Below are 16,694 nucleotides of genomic sequence, written 5' to 3' on the forward strand. Positions count from 1 at the left end.
ATGAACTTCAATCATTTACATGGATTTCAGATAAAAATGTGATCTTCCTTACTACTTACTCCCTAATCATTGATTCCAAAGCTAGTAGTACCACTCTGTATATTAATAGCGTGTGATACACAAGCAAGTCAAACTGAATCATTCTTTTGTCAATTATTTCTGACCATAAAAGTTTAATTGTGTAGTAAGTTTCCCTCCTTCATTACTTTAAGAAGGAAAAGCTTGAAAAACTTTTCCTAGCTGGGGGGGCAGCAAGATCCCCTGAAACTTTCATAGATTTTTCTTTGTTCTGCTTCCTTTCTGTTGTTCCAGGACAGGAATGTACCAGCCTCTGACAATGGCAAAATATCCTTGGTTATGTGGAGGTATTCACCACATACTTTTAAAAATAAAAACAATAAATAAATGAACATTTGAAATAGCCTTGTTCTCCGGTTCAAGTTCATGTAGTTGAGCTACCATGAAAGTAGACAAAGTAGAATCATAATGGCAAGAACCTATTACCAAATTGATAAATGGAAAGCAATTGTTTAGATGGAAGATAACACTTCTTAGGTCCTTCAATATTTTAGGTGATAAATATTTTTTTAAAAAAAAAAAAAAAAAAAAACAAACCCATGAAAAAAATCTGATTGTAAACAATTTAGCTTGTTGCACTGTGATACTGATAACATAGTGAATGTGCTCTTTGTGTGATGGTGTAGACAGCATTGATACTGGAAATGTTGATGCTTTCTTCACAGGTAGAGTTTTTTTGTGAACTCTATAAGCCAGAAATTTTAATAAGGGAACAAGAAGTCTCTGTGGGAAGAGCATATCTCATGAGGAAACAAACCCAGRCTCTTTCTGTACAAAGGTAGTGTATCAGTCTTGTAGCTTTCTTGTAAATCTAAACATCTTGTTTTGGAACACAACAAACTGGAAATTACAGGTGTTAGAAAATCAGTGCAAATCAGCTAATCTCACTCTAATCAAAGGAATGTGATGAGTTCTAAGTCTTGTGACTTGCATTTTAACCTACATATCTTTGAGACTGCATCATTCTTCTGTCAGGCAAAATGTGGAGATTATCAGCTTCTTTTGAACTACTATTTCTTCAAAAGGGTTTGCATCTACAGCTGTTGTAATTAGATTTTGATTATTCTGTCTTGATGAAGGGAGGTTTTTGTAGGATGTGCCACTAACTCCACAAAACTGGAGTAAAAAACAGAACTTAGTAAAACCTGAATTTCTAGGTTGTACCTTGAGGAAAAATGTCTTGTATGATGCTTTTTAAGTGTATCTTGGAACTAATTTTTTCCAGACTTGTTTTTTTAATTAAAATATTTTAAATACGCCTTAAATATTTATAAAGGTGAAAATGAAATGAGTTTCTTGATAGATGTTTGTCATTGAGTTTTTTTTCATCTGTGTTATCAGAGCAAAGCAAACCTTTGCTGCCACACGACCATCTGCGGTATTGATTGAGCAGCTTGCAGTCTGTGTTGTCAAAGGAGAGCCTGTGCTCTTGGTTGGTGAAACAGGAACTGGCAAAACCTCAACTGTTCAGTACCTTGCTCATATTACAGGTAAATGCAGTGGAAAAACTGTAACTTGCACAAAGATGATAAAAAATACACAAGTTGATGCTTTCTATTTCTGTTTCAAGGACACTATCTGAGAGTTATCAACATGAACCAGCAAAGTGACACTGCAGATCTCCTAGGGGGGTAAGCCATTGACTTCTGTTCAGCCTGTTTTACATGAACCAGTTGGTATCATCAGAACAAGCTTCTAATGAAAGCAAAGTTGTGTTGTCATTGAATTGTTTAGATATTTTACCAGAAGGGCAGTCCTGTCTTTTTGAAGTCACCTTGTAATGTGCATTTAAATATGTCTATTTTATTGTTAGAYGAGTAAAAAACTTTGTAATCCTGAGTTCCTTAATGCACAGTATTGCTATCTCAGTGACTGTTTTTTGTTAGTTTGCAGATGTTAGTTGGTGTTCCTATGTGACAATTTAATTTTTGCTTCTCTTCAGCTATAAACCTGTGGATAACAAACTGATCTGGCTGCCTCTACGAGAATCTTTTGAAGAACTTTTTTCTCAAACATTCTCTAGAAAGAAAAATCAAACATTCTTGGGGCACATTCAGACCTGCTACAGGCAGAAACGTTGGCATGATCTGCTCAAGCTAATGCAGCATATTCACAAATCTGCTATTAATAAGGAAGTGAAAGAAAATGCATCTGGTAAGAATTCAGAGTGATCAAGCACAGATAATTGGCTGTGAACCATTTCAAGAGAAGACGGGAAGATAGAGTAGCGACTTCTTTCCAGCTCCCTTTATTACATCCTCTCTTACAGCTTTGAAAAATGCAACCTCTATCTACTACAAGACATTGAAAATTGTTATGATTATTTTTTTTCCTATCCTATCCCTATCCTTTACTCCATGTCTGATGGAGTAAAGGTTGGCTTGTCTATTCTTACAAAACTCTTGACAGCTGATCTCCACTTAGCCTGCTACTTGTTCCTGTATTCGTGAACATTGCTAGTTGTTTGTGTGTTAGGCTTTCATATGGATGCACTCATGCTTTCTTCAGACCTGGAATGTCATTAGGTTTCACAGATAGTCCTTCTTAGACCATTCCCCTCAAAAAAAAAAAAAAAAAAAAAAAAAAAAAAAAAAGACCCAACAGCTGTCTTGTGACAGTAAGGGCTGTAAAACTTGCTAAGAGCTTTCTGAAGCTTTGGTATCACCGTCAGTGATGGTCACTTCGCTTTGATTTATTGTGGTTTTGTCTCTGAATATTGGTTTCTCTTTTGTTTTGTCCTTCACAACTTCTTTAGGGCAGAGGCAGTATTGATACCTTGCCTTGCCATAGAGTTCTTTCTGGTCCTAGATTTTCTGAACAAATAAAGTCATTGCTTTCATTCAATATGGGCCAAATGAGCTTGTTCTCCTGAGTATGCAGATACTAAAATAAAATACATACAAATGTCAAAGAAGATGAAGCTTTAAAGTTATTGGAAGTATTGGAAATCCTAAAATAAATAAAGAAAAGCTGAACTCTACTGCAACTGAAAAATGCAAAAGCTTGCAAAGCTGGCAACTTAAGTCATTATGACTTTAAGCAAATGCATAAAGCTCAGGCTTTAACTTTAATCAAAGAACTGAAATAACTACAATACTAAATAATTTCCTAATTGATAAGCAAGTGTTCTTAGTCTTAATGGTAAGCAGCAGTGTTTGTTCTTACTGAAAATAAAATGTTTATTCTTAACCTATTCTGTAATAAGGTTTATAAACTTGTTTTTGTCTTTTGGGCTACCTCTTTCTGTCTCTGGGAGTTGGAGAGTGATATCCATTACACTGCAAACAAGTGAATTGCCAGCATAAGCATTTGTTCCTAAGTTGGGACATTTTGGAAAGAAAAACAAGCTTCCTGTGCACATCCAAAAAAAGTATTCAGCTAAAATTTAAAATATTTTCAGCAAAATATAGTTGTTTTTTAATTCATGAGATGTTGTGTAGAGCTTGAATGTTTTCCTTGCTCAGCCAAGTTTCATCTTATTGCATCTGACTGCACACTTGAAGTATCTTGATTAAGATACTGTTTTTAAATATCTTTTTATGCTATTGTTATGATGTTACAAACTTAAATGTATTTTGCTTGCAGGATCACCACTGAAGGAAAAGTGGGAGGCGTTTGGTCTTAAACTGAATCATGCTCATCAACAAATGAAAATGACGGAAAATGCTCTTCTCTTTGCATTTGTAGAGGTATTTAGAGAGCTGTATTTCTATCCTGGGAAGAATGAGGAGGAACTGTTCTAAGATGCTGTAGCCAGTATAATAGCTTCCTGGCATGAGTCTTGCTGTGAAGTAAAACTTGTTCCACCATGATTCTGTGGTATAGAGTGTGCTACTTCAGGAAGGTGGTGGTTAGATAGGAANTTTTTTTTTTTTTTTTTTTTTTGATAACTCAATAACTTAGTGCTGTATAATAAGAAATATGACTGATATGATTAAAAAAATCATCAACAGTATGGCATGCCATCTTTTCAAATGTATAAGATGAGAAAATTCACCTTAATCAATCTCCAGTAGAACATGTGCTTGCCTAGGGGTTTGTGTGAAGTATTTAATATTAATAAGCATCTACATATCTTATGGTAATCTAATCTAATAAGTACTAAGTATCTACAAGTAATTTTTGAATTGTTTCAAAACATGGTTTCATGGTATAATATTGTAATGACATTAGGGTTTCCTGTTATTCCACTTTCTTATGCATACTTGTTCTTTATCATCTCATTATTCCAAGCATACCTCAAATATTTATCTGAAATGTATAAAATGTTGACTAGTACTCTTTCTAAAAAATTATGTTTGGAAAACCTTTTACTTGAGTAAAATTTTAGTAGTGTATTACTCTCTGAGGAACATGGATTTCTTTAGGTTAACTGTCTTAGTCCTCTAACAGTGCTGTCATTGAAGGCTATGCACTACAGCAATAGGATATACTTGACAAACAGTGTGTTGAACAAATGAGGGAGCTTAATTCTGTTGTGAGAACAAAGTAGATAACTTACAAATCTTGCAAAAGATCTTGCAGATCTGAATGTTATGTGATAATGGTGATAAAAATTGACTTTTGTGACTTGCAGTCATTGAAGGGGAGAAATACAACTGCTGTTGGAGGATAAGATCTAGAATTGCCATTTGTTTAATCAACGCATAGGCTTCAAACAAATATTTCAAATATACAGCTGCTTTAGATGATAATTCACTGCTGATGACATAACTTACAAATTGATCTTATTTTTAGGGTACTCTAGCACAAGCTGTTAAAAAAGGAGAGTGGATTTTATTGGATGAGATTAACTTGGCTGCAGCAGAGACTTTAGAGTGCCTGAGTGGTTTATTGGAAGGGTCTTCAGGATCGTTGGTGTTACTAGACAGAGGAGACACAGGTACTATTTCTGTGCTTATACAATGGCTATATTTTGCTGTCTGGTTTGTTGAATTCCCTAACCCATGTGTCTCAAAAGAAGTGAAGAAGCACTTTTCTTTAAAAGGAATGCATGTAGAGAAGAGAGAATAACATAACCTTTTTAGACTTCATACTTTTTCCATACTTGTGTACAAAAAGTGATCATTTTTATTCACCACAGCTCTACAGATTTTAGCATGCAAAAGCTGATGTGGCTTTTGCTTCTTTGGGCTGTACAAAGATCAGATCTTTCTAGTACCATTAGTAAGTGTTACTGTCTCTGAATATTATTTGAGAAGTGTCACAGTTTATTACAAAGTTAAGATAGTCTGATGGATGAGTGTGTGGGACATGAAGTTCCTTTACTGCTGTGCTAGTAGTCTTTTATTGATCTGAGGAAAATATTTGTTCTCTACCTGGAAAATGTGGACAAGGCTTTTAATTTCCTCTGAGGTCTAAAGGTAAAACATGTGATGCAACTGCTAAATGTCATTTTCTGGATCTTCAGCTAGAGGCAAATGTTGTATGAGCTCCCGAGGCTGGGTTTTCTTGCTGTTGAGATAAGCACTACTTACTGTTCTGAAAGATATGAAAAGGAATCCCAAGTTTAGTGCTTATAACTTTTGGAATATTTAAGACTGTTAAAATATCCTGCTGCACACAAATGTCAAGGGTTGACTTGCTGTGGCTGTCATAAAGATGCAGGGTTTCTTCTGCTAAATCATATGGGGTAATTCTCTGGAAATTTGTAACTCTGGCATTTAACGAAAATGTAGTAGTGCAGCATTAGAAAACTGTCTTAGAAGAAGAATCTGAAATGTGTCTCATTTGACGTAATAAATGTCCTAGGTTCAGCTTTTGTTTCGTATTTTTGTTTTCCTTTAGAGCCTCTTGTACGTCACCCTGATTTTCGCTTGTTTGCATGTATGAATCCAGCTACAGATGTTGGGAAGAGAAATCTTCCTCCAGGAATTAGAAACAGGTATAAAAAATGGATTTAACTAGTTCTGTGAATTGATCTGGAGAAAAAGATAACTTAATTGAAGTCTGAAGATATGTTTGAACTTGAATTGACTTCTTCCGAGTGTTGCTTACCACATCATGGTGAAAGTTTTTTTATGAAATTGCAACAGGAAAATACTTCTATATAGTTGCTAAGCATGAAGAAATGGTCTAGCAGTAGCACAGAGTGTTGCCACTGGGGGCATAAGGGAATGATCATTCTTTACAATTAAACTGTCAGTGCCTGGCAGTGCTACTGCAGTAGTTTATGTTCCTGGTGGGGTTGATAAAAGCAAGTATATCATGTGTCTCTAGCAGCCTCTTCCTTGGTAGCATGGCAGTGTTGATGATCCTTGCAAAGAGCTGTGTATGCAGCCTTGTTTTCTCAGAAGAAAGGTGATCTGCATGCTGAAGCAGATGTGTGATATTCAGAATATTGGGATTCAGGCTGCAAGCGGGAAAACTTGTGGCAGATTTGTTTTTCAGTACTAGCCATTCATGAATGCAGAGGTCTTCTGTTGTTTTTGATGCAGTTTTTCTCATGAGTGCCAAAGAATTGAACATAATAGTCCCTTTTCAGATTCTTAAACGCTGCACAGGACTGTAGAGATACGTTTGCTATATGCAGCTAGTCATTTGCAGTAGTCATTTTTGACTCCTTTTAACTGCTGTTTTTGAAGTAAGGCTTTATTGCTATTAGTTCTGCTGAGTTAGTAGTGAAAGTGTAATGCAGAAGTGAGTATAATGCAAAAGAAAGATTTCAGCTCCAGAGTTCCTAATCAAGTTCCAATTAATTTCAGCTGTCAAAATATTTACCTCTCTGAAGTCAATGGTATTACACAGTTGTAGCTGTGGTGCAGAGTCATTTTGTTTTTTTGCAGTGGCAATGTATGGTATGGAAAGACTGCAGACTGACAGTGAACACCTGATACAAGTATAGTAGACAGTTAAATTTGCTCGCTAATTACAGTTGCCAGTGTAGTATACTAGATGTGAAACCCTGTAATGACATATTTAAAGAAGCTCAGACTTTCAGTGAGTACGTGCTTAGCTGCTCACTTTTCTTTGCTTGTTGTCAAGATGTTTCACAGTGCACTACTGCCCAGCTAGGTGTCTGTAAAAGTGGAAAACAACCTTCATGTGCTATTCAACACAAGATTAGAATGAGTGATGTTTCATGGGTGTTGATTTTTAAAAATATAAAGTGTACTTTGAAAAGTGTTCTTGCTGTGTCAGTGCTCCAGTTTCAGTCCATAGCATTTGGGTATATGTATTGCAGACTCTTTAAAGGTTTCATCTTCAAAAATATGGTCCTATAGACATTGTTTTCAGTCTACAAAGTTAATACAGATAAATTACTTAAAAATAAGATACTGCTAACACTTTGTTCTTAACTACTCTGTTCTTTTGAGTCCATATATAGGCAATTTGATTGGCAAGTCAATATTCTGTTGCTTACTTGATTTTAAATGTTGTACAGTATGAGAACAGTCTTGTTTTTAATGAAAATTCTTTTTTTCTAATGTCAGATATTTAAGTGTTATGGATTGATTTACTTCTTATAGGTTTACTGAGCTCTATATAGAAGAACTGAGGAGTGAAGGAGACTTGCAGGTTCTTATCATGGATTATCTGAGAGGCCTAAATGTGAACAAAAATACAGTGCAAGGAATTGTGAAGTAAGTTGGTTATAATCACTAAATCTTGGATATGTCACAAAAGGAATGTAGGTAACTGTAGTCGGTGATTAGACTATTTTGGGAAACACTATAACACTCGTTAAGCAGTAATTTGCAGAACCTCAAGAAACGGAAGAGAGATATCTATCTTCTTCATTTTGAACCTTTTTCTATTCCTGGGAGCTAATTTTCAGTCTCTCTCAATCTCTCCCTCCTTCYTCTAGAGATAATTTACTGGTAACACCATTAAAAAGCATTGCTGTTGCAACACCTTTCACATCTGAGAGACTAAAAGGGTTTCTTTTTTTCAGATCATAACCATGAACATCTTGCATGCTTATTAAGCAACCTTTCTTCTTTCTAGAATTAGGTATATTATCTCAATGTGTTTTGAGTTCATAGTTACTTATTGTGCCTCAAAACTCCCAGAAATATGATTTAAAATGCTTTACCTCACTGACTATACTGATTGCAATGTTTGGCGTAGGTTTCTTGAGCTAGGACTTCTAAAAAAAAAGGGATAAATGGAGATAAGTTTAAATGTTCATTGGTAGGGTTTAATTCTTTAGAGCAGTGCTCTGATCTTAAAGATGATTAGCTCTTCAGTAACAGGACTATGTAACTGGAACTGGTTTCACTCTTTATTTTTGCAGCTTTTATTTATCTGTGAAAAAGGAAGCAGAAACAAAGTTGGTGGATGGGACTGGCCACAGACCTCATTATAGTCTCCGTACACTTTGCAGGGCGTTGAGATTTGCAGCATCTAATCCATGTAGCAGCATACCACGCTCACTGTATGAGGTGATTGCCTGTATTGGGGTTTGTTTCAGTATGTGTATTCCCTACTAAGTCTGTCTGGATAAAGGAAAATCCTATCTTCTGAGTGCAGTAGCAAATGGAAAGGATTCTTTAACCTGTATATCTTTTTTTTTCCTAATGATTTTTGACATAATTGTTGAAAATGACTCTCCTTCTTAGGGCTTCTGTTTGAGTTTCCTGACACAACTTGACAGAGTTTCTCACCCAGTAGTTCAAAAGCTAATTTGCCAACATATAGTCTCTGGCAGCATCAAAAGCCTTCTGAAGCAGGTAGGTAACTAAGCTTATATTGAGCTATATATTATTCTGAATAAAATGTATTTTGAATTGCATTCTCTGCCTTTTTCCTCCATGCTTCCTTATCACAGTCATGTCTTTCCTATATAAAAGATAAATGCTTAAAAAAAATCAATACTGTTCTCTCTCAACTTTTTATCTATGCGTGAAGTGCCCATATGTTAGCTGGTTTATTTGTTATTTTGAAAAAAATATGGTAGACTGAATAAGTACAGAATTGTAGAGTGTGGCTAGCTTAATATAGTGACTCCAACTGTAAAGTCTTGGATGGGAAATGAGAAGCTTTCACAGACTTTTTATTTTTAGATCTGAAGTGCAGAATATGTTGATATGAAGCAAACATCTGTGCTTTGTCTCTTATGGAAAAAGAAAATCTCGCTAGTTCTAGGGAGCCATACATTTTGGGCTTCCAGGCAGTCGAGTGTGGAAGCTAATTGTAGGAAATGTTATATTACATGTTAAGAAAATATGTGTAAGTAATAATAATAAAAAAAAGTTAACCAATTTTCAGCTTGGAAGTGTACTTTAAAATTTAGGACTAGGAGTCAGGAGGCCTTTGATCTTCGTGTCTTTGGCAGTTTTTTCCTTCATGACCTTGAAATAATCTGTTCAGCCTTTCTTTGTAATTTGCGTTCTGTGACAACCAGACAGTGCTCGCTGCAGAAGTGCTCAGGGGATAATTTAAAATGATTAAGTGCTTCTTACAGAATATGTTAAAGTGGTATAACAATATTTGTCTTCATTAGAAAATCAAAACTCATTTGTTTAATCTGTTATTTTTGTCATTTTTGTCAGCAAATACCAAAACCCCAAGGAGGGAAGTTCATACATATAGAAGGATACTGGGTTGCAGCTGGGGATAAAGAACCTACTGTAGGTGAAACTTATGTGCTAACCCCTTCCGTTAAGCTTAATCTGAAAGACATTGTCAGAGTTGTGTCTGCAGGGTATGTTTCTTTTCCTTTTCTTTTTTTTTCTCCCTATTAGACTAAGTAAAATGTATTTATTTGGACCTTAAGCATTGGTCTCCATCTAGTTGTTGTTTTTTTGGCATGAATAGTGTCTATTTTCTTCCTATTTTATGGTAATTTTTCATTATAGGTTGACTTGAATTTATACTTATATTTCTTGTCTATTTTACTGCTATGCCCAGTTTTTTTATGATACTCTAGAGATCTGCAGTTTGAATAACCTGCCCATTTCACACTGCCATGTAATAATGCTGGATAGCTATTTGTACTTGAGGGTAAAGTTATTTATATTTCTCCATTAATGTGTTATCTTAGATATGTCTGTCAAAGGGGTTAAATCACAGAATAAATACTGATATTTTGGTAATAGTTATAAAAATATCGGTGCAAATTTCAAAAGATGATGATATGCTGATACACTGTACATGAAAAGGATATATGACTGATGCTTCTAAGAACTATTTTGTTTTTTCCTTTTAGGACTCACCCAGTACTGATTCAAGGAGAGACCTCTGTTGGTAAAACCAGTTTAATTCGTTGGTTGGCTGCTGCTACAGGCAACCATTGTGTAAGGATTAACAACCATGAACATACTGACATCCAGGAATATATTGGCTGTTATACATCAGATGCTTCTGGGAAGCTGATATTTAAGGAAGGTGGGTGAGCATATTACGTTTACTTTAAATTTGGTTCCTTACTTTACTGTTTTTTTCGTTCCCTGCCTAACTTGTCTGTTTGCAATGCAGAGGTGACCTTCCATAAAGTTAGTCTTTACTCTACCAATTATAATGTAATTTGTGTGAATTCTAGTTAATTCTTAAGAGTTCATGTTTATCTCCTTTATAGTTTTTTTTTCTTCTCTCTTTATGTCCAGTAGGACAAAAAGGTTCAGCAGTTTAAACATTACTGTCACTTTTGCACTCTGCGTGAGCATTTATACAGTCTGAAAACTGATTCCTGAAAGCTTTTGAGTGTATACCTCTGTGAAATTTGTTAGATTTTAATGAGAACTTTTTCTGTTCTCTCCAAGGCATCCTCATTGATGCCATGAGAAAGGGCTACTGGATTGTTCTCGATGAGTTGAATTTGGCTCCCACTGATGTTCTGGAGGCTCTGAATAGATTGTTAGATGATAATAGAGAGCTGTTCATTACTGAGACTCAGGAAGTCGTCAGAGCTCATCCTCGCTTCATGCTGTTTGCCACACAGAATCCTCCAGGACTCTACGGTGGCAGGAAGGTCTGTATAATCTCTTCCTTTGAGTAACTATGACTCTAGGGAATTAATCTCTGTCATACATAGAGGTGTGCTGAAAACCTTCCGATGAATAGCGTAGACTTAATAGCAAACTGTTGAGCGATAGACAGAAGGAATGGTTGTGCTGACTTTCAGCAGCTCCATTGGAATCTGTATAAGTTGGTTGCTTTGTTCACAGGTAAAAAATTTCTAATTCATTTTGGGTAGTGAAACCTGTGCTTTTTCTGAATTGGATCGTATATATGTTATGATTGACTTGCCGTATCTTGTTCTAGAGCACTGGATAATTAATACCTATTTTAAAGCTCTTGGTGTCATCCAGGCTCTCTTATGCTCTCTTTTGCTCTCTTTCTTATCCTYATCTGTATATGCTAATTTGTATACCATGAGGCTAGTCATATTTCTTTTGGCTCTATAGGGAAAGATACATAATATAATGAATATTGAAGGAACAAGTTCAAACAGCAGCCCTGTTCTTATATTTTAGGTTTTGTCCAGAGCCTTCAGAAATCGTTTTGTGGAACTACATTTTGATGAGCTGCCAAGTGCTGAACTGGAAACAATCCTGCACAAGCGATGCAGTTTGCCACCTTCTTACTGCAGCAAACTTGTCAAAGTTATGTTAGACCTGCAAGTATGAGAGTTTTTCTTTTGTTGTAGAAAACCATGCAGGCATAATTCAGTATTGAGTAGAAGAAATTCCTTTTGGGATCAAGGGAAATGTTATGAACTATCAGATGTCTAAAAGTCTTAACACAATTGATGGAAGAGAACTTAACACTAAAATGCTTAGTTTAACATCACTTTAGGAAAGGTGATGTCATACTTGAGAGAAGGCCAGCAAAAAAATGAATAAGTGAAGGCCCTATGGCTTGATAAGTAAAATTTTGAGCATTTCCCACCAATGTCCAAAATAATCGAATTTTTAATTAAATGGCTTTTAAATGTCATCCCTTGCTCTGGATCCAAAGTGCTATAATAAATTTGTAGCAATCTTTCATTTAGAAGACATTTATTTGTTTGTAACTAGCTAAAACTGTCTCTTATTTAAAAACATTTGCAGCAGCACAAATCAGAGCACATTTTTCTTATAGCTTTCTAGGCTAAGTATAATTAGTTTTTTCACTGTACTGAAGTAAAATAAAGCTTAAAATGCTAACATATGGTTTTGGTGTAGAACCTAATGCTTTGTGTGGATTTTTGTTTCATTCCAGACACCTACTTTTATTTATTATTTTTACTTGTTATTACCTGTATTATTTTATTAGAGACACCTGTCAAATTACTCACTCGTAGGAAATTTAAGTTTGGGAATTGTTACTGTATTAGTGTGTGTAGGGGGGATGGTATGGTAATTTTGTTCGGATAAATGTCATATTGAAGAGCTCTGAGATACTTTGCTTTAAGTATTCAGACTGGTTATGAAAAAAATGACTGTCACATCTTGTTCTTATGGCAGTCTTACCGCAGAGGCTCAACAGTTTTTGCTGGGAAGCACGGGTTCATTACCCTGCGGGATCTGTTTCGCTGGGCTGAAAGGTACAGATTGGCAGAACAGCTGGAGAAGGATTATGACTGGCTTCAGCACTTAGCAAATGATGGTGAGCCCTACAAATTTTCTTTGTTTTTTCGAAGAGTCTGGAGAATTGCTTTTTAACTCCAATTTTTAAGTGTAAATCCTTTTTGCTGATTAACCAAATGTAATTTGATTTTTCTCTTCCTCTGATAGGTTTTATGCTTCTGGCAGGCAGAGTCAGGAAGCAGGAGGAGGTAGATGTTATTCAGAGCGTCCTTGAAAAGCATTTCAAGAAAAAAATATATCCTCAGACCCTCTTCTCAGAGGAAAGTGTCAGAAAGCTATTGGGTGAGTTTCTTGAAAGGACCACATTGATAGTTCTCCAGATTTTACTGAAGCTGACAAGTTGCTTTGTATTGTGCAGCTAAATCCTCCATGCAGATGTCAGTGATGGACAGAGATTTTAACCATATTGTCTGGACTCGAGGGATGAGGAGGCTTGCCATTTTGGTTGGAAGAGCCCTGGAGTTTGGTGAACCAGTACTGCTGGTGGGAGACACAGGGTAACCTTGCTCTTTATGCTTCAGTTCTTTATAGTTCTGTAGCAACACCTGGTCCAGACACCTAGTGATTGAATAGGTTTCAGTGCTTCTCTGATTTGGGAGTTTGTAAGCCCCTCTCATGGCAGACTTGTGGTTGCTGTTTTTCACAATTTACATCTGTGCACATCTCTTTCTGTGCAAGTCTTTTGATGGAATTGTTTTACATTTGTGGTCTGCTTTATCTGCATTGTATACAGGTGGAAAGGGAGAAGTAAAATTAATTAGATACTCAAAGAGACCTCTAGGTACTCAGCAGTTTATTCCCTCAGACTTGGGCATGGTCCAGACATGCAGCATCTCCGATTTGACAAAAAGTTAGATTAGTTCAGTAGCTGTACAGGCATGCTGAAATAAGTTTTCTTTTGAACCTTCAGAAATCCATCAATGCAGATATGGCTTCTTTTAATATAATTAAAGGCATCTTATGCAAGTTAGCAACAGTTGTTAAGCCAAAAATGGCTTTGCTTTGCATGTATTTATTTCAAGGAAAGGGAGCAGAAGGAAATTTGCATTTTAAAGCCCTTGCCGTGTAGATCTTTAAGTAAAGCGTGAATCCTATCCAAAGTGAGTGGGGGCGTGGTTTTTTTTCTTTTTTTCTTTTTCTTTCTTTTTTTTCCCCTTATTCTCACCTTTTCAATTCATTGACTTTCCAGGTGTGGTAAAACCACCATTTGTCAGATCTTTGCAGCATTAACAAATCAGAAATTGTACTCAGTAAACTGCCACTTGCATATGGAGACTTCAGATTTTTTGGGAGGATTGCGACCAGTCAGACACAGGACAAAAGACCAGGTTTGTCTCACATCAGTAGCACTTGATAGTATGACCGAAGAAGGAAAAAGTAGCAATTATTAATGCCTTTTCACTTCCTTTTATGTTTTTTAGGAGGAATCTGATGTTTCTAGACTCTTTGAGTGGTGTGATGGACCTCTTGTTTTAGCAATGAAACAGGAGGGATTTTTTCTACTTGATGAAATTTCTTTGGCTGATGATTCTGTTCTAGAGAGACTTAACAGGTATGTCTTAAATGTATTTAGTGTTAAGTGTCAATTATGAGGCTGTTCATCATATATCCATTAGGGTAAATTTAGCTTTTTTTTTTTAGGCAAGTTTGTGTTTTGGTCTGGTGAACTGCTCTTCATGCAGCTCTTACTAAGAGGAAGAATGACTAAATAATTTGGGGCTTCTTCATGGCTCAACTTCTGTGCCAGTTTGCTTTGTTTTGCTAATTGCCATCTGGCAGAGGTGCTAGTTGTAATCACAGTAATTCTTGGAAAATTTTTAGGTTTCAAAATTCTAATAACAATTACGTATGGTGAAAGATAGTAAGATAAGGCAAGATGAAGCTGTCTCATCTTGGCTAAGTCCTGATATCTTAGCATACCTGGAAAAATGAAGCAATACTTTGACTAAGAAGTAGATGTATGTACATCTGCTTGATGTGTTGATGCACTGCTTGTGGTTTTTTGAATGTTTTGGTTAGTGAAAACCAGTACCTTGCATTTGGCTTAATTGTGATGCTACAGACTGCACTCAAATTGCTCTATTTGTGTTTCATGGCTGAAAATGAGAAGCTGAGAGGATTCACTTTAGCCTGGGGTATTAGCTATRGATAAAGAAGTTAAGAGCATAAAATCTTGTTTAGTTTAAACGGTACATAAAAGTTTACAGTGTGAGTCAGATTAGAAAATAAAACCTTCAAGTAAAATCTACAGTTTACCATCTGTAATACTAATTTTTTCAGCCTGTCAGTGAATTCTTAGAAAATGGTATATCTTGTCAAATATCAGAAACTGAATGTAGTTACTTCACTCCTTTGTTTAAATTTTTTTAAAACTTAAATTACACTTCAATATTTGCTTATATCCCTCATTTTAGTCTTTTCCATTACTCATTATACTGAGATGAGTAGCAACTATTTTCTCCATCACATCCAAACTCTCTCTGTTCCAAGTTGGGGGTTTTTTTCATTATACCATTGAAGCTATTATTCTTCCACGACGCTTAATCGATTTCATTGTTTTGCTAGTGATACTGAACAGTGTCTTTCTAAACAGGTAACAGGTCAAACTTTTACACCTCTTTAGTTAGTGTACACTGAAGTGTAGCCAGGAAAAATACTTCATTGGATGCTTCTCAGATGTATAGTGTCAGCCTGAGGACTGGTTTATTGTGCAGATTTCTTTAGCTAGCTGCTATGAATATAACTTTTCCCATTGCTTTTCTAAAAAGAGGACTGTGAGATGTATGCCCAAATTAGCTAAGGTTTTTTGACAGATACTTGAACTGAAGCTTAATGACAAGGTTGAGCTGGGTTTCCTTCTGAACAAAACTGGAAATGTTCTCATTTGGGAAGGATGAACAAAATTTACTATTCTTTTTAAGAAATAATACAATTCCAGGGCAATGAAACTCGTTCAATGCTAATCCATGTGATTTTCATTTTGTAAGTGGCCTTGTGAAATGAAATTTAAGTAAAATGATTAGTTTGTGTGTGTTTTTTTTTTCTTTTAAACGCTTCTCCTTAGTGTTCTGGAAGCTGAAAAGACATTGGTACTTGCAGAAAAAGGTGGTCAAGAGGATGAGGATAATGAAGTAGAACTATTAGTTGCAGGAAAGAAATTTCGTATCCTAGCAACCATGAACCCAGGAGGTGACTTTGGGAAAAAAGAGGTAAATGCCAAAGCCACTGGAAAAACAGCTTATGTCTTCTGATCATATTAATTGTTTAGTGAGTAGAAGTGCAATACTGAAATGTATCATGCCAGTCMTGGCATCGTCTGTTTTCTAATGGGAATCCGCCTTCTAGCTTTAAAGGAGGATTAGAATGTGTCTATTTTCCATCACTTCCGTGTGCTGTCATTTTCACAATTTTAAGTTCATACTCAGCAGAATGTCAAAGAAACTCAGGCCTCTAAACACCCTAGGTAGGCTTGAGATGCAGAACACTTCAGGTACAGGAAATGTGACTCACGAAGGAAGTAAATCTAGCTCTAGCATGCGAGTCTGGGTAGAGTAGTATGAAGTTGTATAACAGTTTATTCTCCTTAATATTGTTCAAAAAGTGACAGCTAGAAGTCATCTTGTCATTCTCAGGGAATATAAACATGACATCCTGGAATACCTTTCTGATTAAGTGGAAAAAATGTTTCTGAAGTTGTGCTTCAGTTATTTAAAAGACAAGTAAAAATCTTTAAGGAACATTCGAGCTAGGACTATTAAGAGATATAAGTGTTTTTTTTTTTTTTTTTTTTAACCTGCAAAGATGGGTACTCATTTTAAAATATGTTTTCTACTGAACAAAACAACTCATTATAGAGCCCTGTGTTTAAAGGAGATTTATTTTAGCACTACATTCATGCTAATTGATTTTCCTTCACTAATTCATCCAGAGTAAGAGGAATTGCATCTCCTTTAGAGATGTAACTGAAGGCAAATTTCCGTGTTGTAGTTTGTCAAGCAGAGGGATGAGGGAAGTCGTGTGGCGGCTGTTTGATACGTGATATCCCACAATGAAATGGYACTTTGGTGCTTGCAGACTAGCTTAGTTTCTCCCTATATTTTTCAA

The 16,694-nt window shown here is 35.8% G+C and overlaps 1 protein-coding gene across 1 annotated transcript in view; it reads left to right on the plus strand.

Annotated features, from left to right (window-relative positions):
• Positions 1–16,694, plus strand: part of MDN1 (midasin AAA ATPase 1) — a 111,759-nt gene that overhangs the window by 26,770 nt on the left and 68,295 nt on the right. The window contains exons 13-32 of the mRNA XM_085318687.1: positions 744–856; positions 1,420–1,568; positions 1,649–1,709; positions 2,021–2,232; positions 3,664–3,767; positions 4,816–4,960; positions 5,866–5,962; positions 7,548–7,661; positions 8,315–8,462; positions 8,640–8,750; positions 9,573–9,724; positions 10,229–10,407; positions 10,782–10,990; positions 11,496–11,642; positions 12,468–12,609; positions 12,738–12,872; positions 12,949–13,087; positions 13,780–13,918; positions 14,012–14,142; positions 15,655–15,799. Coding sequence (XP_085174813.1) covers positions 744–856; positions 1,420–1,568; positions 1,649–1,709; positions 2,021–2,232; positions 3,664–3,767; positions 4,816–4,960; positions 5,866–5,962; positions 7,548–7,661; positions 8,315–8,462; positions 8,640–8,750; positions 9,573–9,724; positions 10,229–10,407; positions 10,782–10,990; positions 11,496–11,642; positions 12,468–12,609; positions 12,738–12,872; positions 12,949–13,087; positions 13,780–13,918; positions 14,012–14,142; positions 15,655–15,799 — 2,772 coding nt within the window. The remainder of the gene's footprint in view (positions 1–743; positions 857–1,419; positions 1,569–1,648; positions 1,710–2,020; positions 2,233–3,663; positions 3,768–4,815; positions 4,961–5,865; positions 5,963–7,547; positions 7,662–8,314; positions 8,463–8,639; positions 8,751–9,572; positions 9,725–10,228; positions 10,408–10,781; positions 10,991–11,495; positions 11,643–12,467; positions 12,610–12,737; positions 12,873–12,948; positions 13,088–13,779; positions 13,919–14,011; positions 14,143–15,654; positions 15,800–16,694) is intronic.

This window comes from Rhea americana, unplaced genomic scaffold (assembly GCF_003343005.1).
Source record: "Rhea americana isolate MKP2758 unplaced genomic scaffold, rheAme1 scaffold_55, whole genome shotgun sequence".
Classification (NCBI taxonomy): domain Eukaryota; kingdom Metazoa; phylum Chordata; class Aves; order Rheiformes; family Rheidae; genus Rhea; species Rhea americana.